The 10,032-nt window shown below is 33.7% G+C and overlaps 1 protein-coding gene across 1 annotated transcript; it reads right to left on the bottom strand.

Annotated features, from left to right (window-relative positions):
- Window positions 1–371: 371 nt before the first annotated feature.
- On the bottom strand, window positions 372–7,271 carry LOC141623193 (abscisic acid 8'-hydroxylase 4-like). Its single transcript, XM_074439275.1, has 9 exons — window positions 6,943–7,271; window positions 5,358–5,679; window positions 4,540–4,689; window positions 3,101–3,349; window positions 2,579–2,668; window positions 2,358–2,436; window positions 2,008–2,114; window positions 1,765–1,883; window positions 372–800 (listed from the first exon to the last, which is right to left on the bottom strand). The coding sequence occupies exons 1-9, from the start codon at window positions 7,146–7,148 to the stop codon at window positions 695–697; spliced, it is 1,428 nt and encodes a 475-aa protein (XP_074295376.1). The 5' UTR covers window positions 7,149–7,271; the 3' UTR covers window positions 372–694.
- Window positions 7,272–10,032: the final 2,761 nt, after the last annotated feature.

Below are 10,032 nucleotides of genomic sequence, written 5' to 3'. Positions count from 1 at the left end.
TATGACCGGACCTTTGATTCATCTTTCTAGTTTCTATCTTATATCAGGCTTAAATCTCCGATCCACCTAATTTGACCCAGTCCAATCCGAGACCAGACCGATTGGTTATAACATCTCATAACTCTCTTTTCCTTTTAACATTATTTAAATCTGTTAATGTCATCATAACTTATGATTTGTGAGCGTCACAACTCACAAATAAGAATTTGTGTAACATACTCTTTTTTATCTGTCTCATTCAATTGGTTTAACTTTCTATTTTTTTAAATAATACGAGTAGGAAATAAATTCTTGGAATTTAATTATAGACTTACTTTGCTACCAATATGTGATAACAAATAAAAATCGAACTTAATTAGCCACAACAACTAACAAAATTGCCAAGGATAACTTCTTAATTCTTTAATGAATGAAATTAACAATTTCATGCTCGTAATTTACAATTCTATACTCTGCTAACAATTGTACACTTAGCAATGCACCTCACATATACTTAGTCGTGTCATTCATTCTAGCGCTTCAATGCAAGTCCAAGAATATTGTGACGAGCGAGTTTAATCTCAACTCGAAATTAACTTTTCTGGTCATAAATGTTTAATGAATTGACTCGACTTATATCGCTCATCCAAAACACTATTTCTACGCCATGCAATGGAGAGATAATCAACAACACCAATACGTTATGTTGCATGGATTAACTGTAGTTAAGAAGTATTCTCCAAAACTTGGCCGGAAGTCCCTTTTCCGGTACCGGAAACGGCATATATTGCACACCTTCCTTAGATCCTACTACCTCCCACCTACACGCACAAGACATGATAAATTTACAACATCAGTTATAATATCTAAATCTATATTTTATTCTAAGACTATTACAATATTACTATATTGTGAATTATGTTATTATTGATTCCATATTGCTTACAATATAAACGTTGACACATTTAAGTACATGATAAATAGTGTGATTCAACCGCGCTATATAATTACAGGTTATTTTGCTTTTATATCCGCCATGGGCGGCATCTTAATTATTTGTATACCTAATTTACCATTCTACTAAAGTAAATAAATGATAAGGAGGAATTTTTTTTAACTAAACCACAATATTTCAGTTTCAAAAGAACATAAAGGTATGACATATTGAGCAGTCATAAGATAATAAAAAGGGGATAGGAAAAAAAAATGAGGCTACTAGTATGAAACAATATGAACCACGAAATGAGGAGTTAGAAGGTTGTTCCCTTTGAAAACTACATTCTTTGTTTATAAATGAGATAGCAACAATTCAGCATGTGTAAGAGTACGACCTCAAAATTAATGGGGTGGCCGTGGAAAGTGAGCAGTAGTATACAATTTTTCTTTTGTTCTTTTGTACGTTAACAAGTTGTTTCCAGAAGCATATAATGCCTTTTTGTGCATGGTTAGGTTAGATAATCTACCCTTTGCACAAATAATCGAGTTGAGATTCGGTCGAGTCATTAGGAGGGGTATCAAGTCTCAGTGTCATGCCCTCACCTACACGTAATATAAGTTGTACTAAAATGAAGTATATGAGAGGATGATATTTAGACTCAGTACGTATGTACGATCAAGTGCTGGGGCGCAAACATTGTCCAATAAAATCGGCCCATTAAGGATGAAGTATATGTCATTCCACCTCATCAAATGTAATAAAGTACTAGATCAGACAGTACAAATAAACTAAACTAAAATAAATAGAAAATAACTTGTATCTTTAATCAAATGGAGTATGAAATGTACCTGAACTGAGTTACGAGATGGTGGATGAAAATGAGGATCATTAATTTGGCGACTTCATTTCCTGGGCATGCATGAGATCCATAACCAAATGGCATATATACATGGGGTTTCTTACCCGCCTGCAGTTACATTAATTTATTTTGAGCATTATAATTTTTTTTTTTTTTAAAAAATAAAGGTTCTATATTATATGAAGCCCTACTCCTCGTAAAAATGTAAAATAGGGCGAGCGAATTGACATACCTCAAATCTGGAAGCATCAAATATTTGCGGGTGGTCAAAAAAGGCAGAATTGTGATGTATGTTTCGAAATAAAGGTAGTACCTTCCACCCTTTAGGAATTAGGTAACCTGCATTATACAGTATTCAACTACATTATTTAGAGAAAAAAAGTCCTTCATGCACCAACATCATCTAATATAGACCAAAAGCTAATATTCTTACAACAATAAGAGTACGACAATATTAACATGCACAAACGAGTGGCGAATCTAGGATTTTATTAGGTCGAATAATAAAAAAAAGAGTAAAAAACTGTACGTGTACCAAATTTTTGGATCTCCGAAAAAGAAATACGTAACAAAATTATTTACCATTGTATACGACATCCTCAACTGCTTCTCTATAAGTAAAAGATATAATGCTGGCCATCCTTAAGCTCTCCAATATGACCTAAAGTTGCATAATTAGTAAGTTAATACTATAAAATTAAAGCAACTAGTTAAATTGATCATCATCTATTCATTATTTCGCAATTACAGATGAAGGAAAAAAATGGTATTATTCTACAGTACTTATTAATAAATCTACTTACCCTATGTGTTACATGCATCTGTTTTGTTTGTGCCCATGTTAATGGCCAACTTCCGTTTTCGTTTGCTTCATAAATTGCCTTTTGCTCCCTCTGAATAAAGATTTATAGAATTCATTTAGCTACTTGTAATAAAACAAGCTCACTCAATAGCTTTTATGGCTTAATTAAAGAGGGTTAGTAATTTTAATCCAACCGCCGAGTGAAATTCAAACCTCGGTCATGGGTATCATCATCAGTTCAACGTCTTGATAGCCAGCTGAGTTAGCTGACCTATGCAAACTTCAATTCAAAATTGGTAGCTTATCGTCAGCTGCTGAATTAGCTGATATATATATATATATATATATATATATATATATATATATATATATATATATACAACATTCCCGAAAAATTAAATTATCTCAAATTAAGTAGTAATCTACTCCGTAATTAACAAAGGAAATCCAATTTATTATCGTACACCACAAATACTCCGTAGTATTCATGAATGTTTGGAGTTAGGAAGGGCGGAAAATTTACCTGTATTTGTCCAAGTAAGGTGTCATCATCAGTGATGTACTTGAAAATCCAAGTCAATATACTAGCCGTAGTGTCTTGGGCAGCAAACAGAACACCAATGACATTATCAATTATTTCATCTTCTGTTAACGTTTTTCCATCTTCATCTTTAAAGTTCAAGAGGTATCCTAAAAGGTCTTTGGTTGCCAATCTTTTCTCTCTTTTCTCATTTATTATTTCCCGAATATTTTGCCCCAATTTCCTCCTTGCCTTCATTATACACAAATACGAAATATATGAGCGACATCAACTTAATTTACTTTGAGCAACAATTTTCACTAAGTTATTGACATCTCTCTTATACATGTTTTCATAATAAGCGTAGTTATTTTATCGTGTACTGTGTGTGACCCTTTCTATTAGCAAATCATTTTATATATTATACATTACCATCTACGTTTTAAATCCTAAACTGATCGATCTCATCTTATATTTATTATGAGACTATCTATCTCAAGACCCTTCATATATTAAGAGTGAACCGTCTTGTGAGATCTCTTTAATTCAATGTAATACTTTTGTAGCTAACTGATTACATAAATTCATATTTTGCCTTTGGTATCCTATTTTGCCTTGGTGACTTATATCAAATTTAACCTAAATTCCATCCAAATCATATTTGTTTAATTCCATTTTGAACCCTTAAAGTTTCTCTAATTTCACTTGTTGACATTAATTAGTTTGATTAGTTACTTGACCTAAAGCTTAATTATTTAATCCGATTTCATATTAACAATCACAAAGTAAAAAGTATTTTACATACATTATCAATATTAAACGAGTTGTTATTATGATTAACTTTCAATTTCTTATAAGTTGGATAACCAAAATGAAAAATTGCTCAAAATTCAGTATATACTACAACAACAACAACAACAACAACAACAACAACAACAACAACAACAACAACAACAACAACAACAACAACAACAACAACAACAACAACAACAACATCAGAGCCTTAATCCCAAAATAATTTGGGGTCGGCTGACAGGAATCATCCTTTAGAATCGTCCATGGGTGAACGCACACCTCAAAATGCGAAAAAAAGAGTGAAACATAATACAAAGTCAAGGTAAGCTTATAGGTTTTAAAATCGAATTCCAGATTTCTTTTATAAAAACTTAAAATTTAAATCGAGAATAAAGATTAAAACGATTTTGAAAACCGAAGTTGAATTTAAGGATCCGGAATACCTTAAAAGTAAACCAAGTAAAATTCAGTATATACTAAAGAAAAAAAAAATCTCAATATTAAGTCGAATTCATTAATCAGCAACAATTAACCGTTTATGATAGAGTACAATAATGAAAATCGCATCAAAACTTATAAAGAGTCGTACAGTAAATCAATGATAGACGAGTAATAAGTACAATAATTCAAAACAAAAAAAAACGTACCATAACAGAATTGAAGTAACGGGTACCAGGAATAACTGTAGGAAAAGAATTGTAACCCTTGTCTAGAGTAACGTAGTTTTCCTTAAGGACGTTCTTGTAATAATCCTCCAGCTCACCAAAGATTGTCAAGACTGCGACATCGAAAGTGAACTGCAACCAATCACAATTCTTAATTTAGAAACCAAATACTCTATAAGAAAGAAAGTCTTATCATATAAAACTAATATCAAATCAAAATGATTTTTCTAGAATAAACCTAACTAGCAACTTCTACTCACTCCTACGTACATGCACATGCGAAATTTTGAGACGTATATGAGACGGTTTTAAATGTAAAATAACCATTCGGCTAATAAAAGGTATCATAATTATACACAAATTTGGGTTAATTTCAAACGAGAGGTTGGTTGTCTATTAAAAGTATGGATAAACGGAACATGCATCTGACGTATTACATTAGACCTTTTAGCAACTGAGCTAATGTATATTTGTTTTGTGAACATTTAAAGTTTATATGTTACATTTTAACTTTTTTGACGTCAAAACTCAAATTAACTGAATTTATTGTATAGATTTTGAATTATATTGAGTAATTTTTTTACCTTAATATTTAAGTAAATAAACTCAAAAACTTTATAATATAGCTCACAATTTTTAAAAGAAAAGTAAATGACTTTGTTATAAGCACATGAACTACACAGCCTGTTATACCATAAGAAATAATACTTCAGATATATAATCTACTTACTGTAAAAGTACGTATTCAAAATAAGGACCACGAAAGTTCTTGAAATATTGATATGGATGGTAGGCCATACCTTCTTCAATTCATGAAAGGTATGAATTTGACGACCGTGAGCCCACGAATCCAAGGTAGATTTGGCAATGGCTTCGATGTCGGAAACAAGAGGTTTAATGGCGTCAGGTGAAAGAGAAGCTTGTACTAATTTCCGGATTTGAGCATGATAACCACCTTGTTGGAAGAAGATAGCCGATTTACCAATCAACTTTTCTTTGGTCTTTGGGTAAGTAGGCTTAAACAAGCTAGCTTTTGTCATCAAAACGAACTTTACGGCTTCCGGACTTGCTAACGTGATGCATGGACAACCTAATATGTGGGTCTTAAATACGTCCCCGTACCTATAATAAGATTCACATAAACATCAAGTTAGGTTTTTTTTTATTTGTACTAATTGTATCTAATATTATTGGCGAGTTAGCGACATTAAAAAGAACGATAACACTTAAGTAAAACACAAATTCTCATTTTCGACAGCTGAATCTGTCTGAAATTAAGACGGATATAATGTGAACACTTCTTGAAGAAGGTATCATCAGGTTTATTGTTAGAATGCGTGAATTTTAGTTATAACTCTTTATAATTAAACTAGTTTGGAACCCGCGCAATGAATGCGCGGTATTTATAGAATTTAAATTGATAATTCACTTATTTTTCATATTTCTCCTTAATGTATTTTGATTGGAGAAATAAATAAAAATTTAGATCGTAAGAAATAATAAAATGAGTATTTTTTTTTTGCCTTTTTTTATCGAGAAATTAATGATGTTAATTTACAAATATTTACTAATAACATATTTTTTAGCTGCAAATTTTTATCATAAAAAGTCAATAAATTTTTAACAAATATTTACGAATACCATATTTTTTAGCCGCAACTTCTTATCATACAAATTAATAAATTTTTATCATTAAGTTCTTAATAAAAAAGAATTTCCTTATCTTAAAAAGATCGGAGATAAATTTGTGCAGAATGTGAAATATTAAATGATATAAATATTTAAATACAAAAGATTATGGTCATTTATAACTTATTATGTCCACACTTATAGTATATGTTAACAATACCACGCACTATTCTAGGAAATATCTTTTAGGCGGAAAAAGTGGGAGTTTTGCCTATTTATTTAGTAAATAGGGGATGATAGACACTGTTTATTATAAATGGTGACATTACTCTCTTTTTAAGTTAAGACTGCGATTGAAACGAAAACTATGACTGGACTATAGATTTTATATTTGTGAATTTCCATCCCTTTATTGAGTAAGGTATATTTTTTTTTTTTGGGGGGGGGGGAGGGGGTACATTCTTAAGTAAGGCATATAAATATGCACAGTGCTAGTGCTTTATGCACATGCTGCATGCATGTCTTAGTGAAGATATATACCCTAGTACAGTTTAGGGGATCTAAATTGTCTGTTGATCTATAATTCACAGAATTTCGATCTTAGCCATCAGAGTAAGATCGCTTCTTATATTCGTTATGGATGATAAATAACTATTGAAACTAACCATTAAATTTGGAGAAAATAATGGCGAGAATAAGGAAACGTATGTACAAAACAGTATTCGGAGTAAATCGATAAAAAATGATAAATCAAACCTTTTTTCTCTAGTGATGAAGAAATCATGTGGGTTTTGAGAGAAAAGTTGAGGAGTCTCTCCAATGTAAGGCCAACCCAAAGAACCAGGTGGAAGCTTAACTCCATATTGTCTTAAAAGTCTCCATTGATGAAACTTTTTCACTAACACATACCCAAAAACAATTAACACAATTCCTATGATCAAAGTAGACACATAAAAAAACATATTTCACTCTTGCTATTGATAAAAAATGCAAAAAAGTGTTTAAAGTTAAAATAAGAAAGCTAAGTTAATTATATGCTAAGTGCGCAATGCTTGTGCTTCTAATTAAGGTTGATTAGGAGAATGAGAAAATGAGGGTATTTATAGCGGAAAATGTAGGCTATTTGTGGGCAATTATCCAATTGCGTTAGAGCAAAAAGGAGTTATGGGGGGTCGACACACTTTTGCATCGCCAGCTGTGGAATTGTGAGGCTCATACTAACCCTCGCCTTTTCATAGGCAAAAATTATACTATACGTGAAGAAAATATCGGAGAAATAAAGGAGTGTGATCTTGTTGAAATAAATTTGAGAAAAAGACTTGTAATTGCATTGCATTGAAAAACGAGAAACTACAACAATTTATAGTACTTAACTTGTACTTAACTCCCTAAAAACTTGGACTCATAAAACTGCGTACATAACCACTAACTCCATGACTTAAGGTAACTACCCACTAATTGTTAGCTAAAGACTAGAACTCACAATAACCATACTCCTAATTATTAGCAACTACTTTGGAATCATTATCCAACATTCCCCCTTGATTCAAAGTCAACACCACCTAATTGCTCCCTGAAAAACAAATGCTTGGCTTGCGGAAGCAGTTTTGTGAGAATATCAGCCACTTGCTCATTTGTGTTGCAGTAGTTCAAAATGATGTCGTCACTTGCTACAAGACTTCGGATAAAATGATAACGGATGTTGCTAGATTTTTAGTCATAGAAATAGTGGACTTGTTGTCGCAATAGATCTCAGTGGCGCCCTTTTGAACTTGAAGAAAATCGCTCAACAATCTTCGCAACCAAACTGCCTGACAAGCTGCTGCTGTAACAGCCACATACTCTGCCTCAGAAGATGATAATGCCACCACCTCTTGCTTCTTTGAGCTCCAAGATACAGCACCAGAATCAAGTGAAAAAATATAGCCAGAAGTGTTTTTCCTTTCCTCCACACAACCAGCCCAATCGCTATCGGAAAAACCTACTAACTTGAAATTTGACACTTTTGTATACCAAATTCCAAGGTTAATAGTTCCAGCAACATATCGTAAAATCCTCTTGGCAGCTCCATAGTGATGTTGTGTTGGGTTGTGCATAAATCTTGAAATAACACTTACAGAAAATGCAATGTCAGGCCTTGTAAGAGACAAATAATTTAGACCGCCAACAATACTTCTAAATCGCCTTGCATCAGCCAAACCAGTTCCATCTTCATTTATCAGTGACTCATTCACATTCATTGGAGTAGGGGCAGGTTTACAGTTCACCATGTTGAATTTCTTTAGTAAATCGCCGGCATATTTTCTTTGGGAAACAAATATCCCACCTGCACTTTGAATTACCTCCAAACCAAGAAAATAATGTAGTAAACCCAAATCCGACATTTCAAACTTCTTTAACATGGACGCCTTAAAATCTTCAACAATATGTTCATTGGACCCCATGTAAATCATATCATCAACATAAAGACATACCACAAGAAAATTGGACTCACCTTGTTTCTTCACATATAGAGTCGGTTCGTTTGGGCTTCTTTCAAATCCACTTTCTAAGAAGAACGAGTCAATTTTGCTGTACCATTCTCTTGGAGCTTGCTTCAGGCCGTATAAAGCCTTTTTGAGTCGGTACACCTTGTTTTCTTCACCACTTGAACAATATCCTTCAGGTTGAGCAACATATACCTCCTCCTCTAGCTCACCATTCAAGAAAGCTGACTTGACATCAAACTGATACACTGGCCATTGAAGTTGTGCTGCCAAAGCAAGGAAGGTTCTCACCGTCTCAAAGCGAGCAACTGGGGAAAAGGTCTCCTCGAAGTCAACACCATGCTCTTGTGAGTAACGTTTGGCAACAAGCCTCGCTTTGTATTTTTGAACTTCTCCATCAGCATTATACTTGGTGCGATACACCCACTTTAGACCTATAACATTCTTACCCTCTGGTAGCTCCACTAATTCCCATGTTTTATTTTTTTCAATCGATGAAATTTCTTCAAACATTGCATCTTGCCAAGTCTTACTACCAGCAGCTTCATAATAAGTGACTGGGTCAGAAGTATAAAGTGCAAAATTACAGCTTCGGTAAATATCTTTGAGTGATCGGAAGTGTTTTGGGGGTGTTTCACTTGACACGGATGAGGATGAAGGAGTTGTAGTTGCAGGTGTGTTTGTTTTTGTGGGGGTTTTTGGACTATAAATGGGTGAGTTTTGATTGGACTGAAAGCTTGGTGATGTGTAAGGGGATTCTGGTTCTGGGATCTCAAGTTCAGTATCACCGTCATCATGTGAAAGATGGTGTTCAACATCAGTATTTTCACTCCAATTTCATGTTTCCGCCTCATTGAACCGTACATCCCTACTAATGATCATTTTGCCATTTAAAGGGTTATATAACTTATATGCTTTGGACTCGGGGCTATACCCAATAAAGACGCATTTTTCAGATTTGTTGTCAAGTTTTTGACGATAAGCAGTCACCAAAGCATATGCTATACACCCAAATATACGTAAATGACTTACCAGAGGCTTTCTTCCCTTCCATGCTTCAAATGGTGTCATATTCATGACGGCTCTAGTAGGTGATATGTTCAGCAAATACACTGATGTAGCCACTGCTTCTGCCCAAAAACGCCTTGGTAATCCACCACCTGCCATCATGCTTCTAGCCATTTCCACCACAGTTCTATTTTTTCGCTCCGCCACTCCATTTTGTTGTGGAGTATGTGGGGAAGACAGTTCTCTCCTTATACCTGTAGATACCCAGTATCTGCACCTTCCAAAAACCACCCGATGATGATCGGACTGTAACGTGTTTTTGATATGCGTACGTGGATTGGCTATACATGAG

Source organism: Silene latifolia, chromosome X (assembly GCF_048544455.1).
Source record: "Silene latifolia isolate original U9 population chromosome X, ASM4854445v1, whole genome shotgun sequence".
Taxonomy (NCBI): Eukaryota; Viridiplantae; Streptophyta; class Magnoliopsida; order Caryophyllales; family Caryophyllaceae; genus Silene; species Silene latifolia.
Note: the sequence above shows the minus strand (reverse complement) of the source record. Positions and strands in the feature narration are given on the sequence as shown.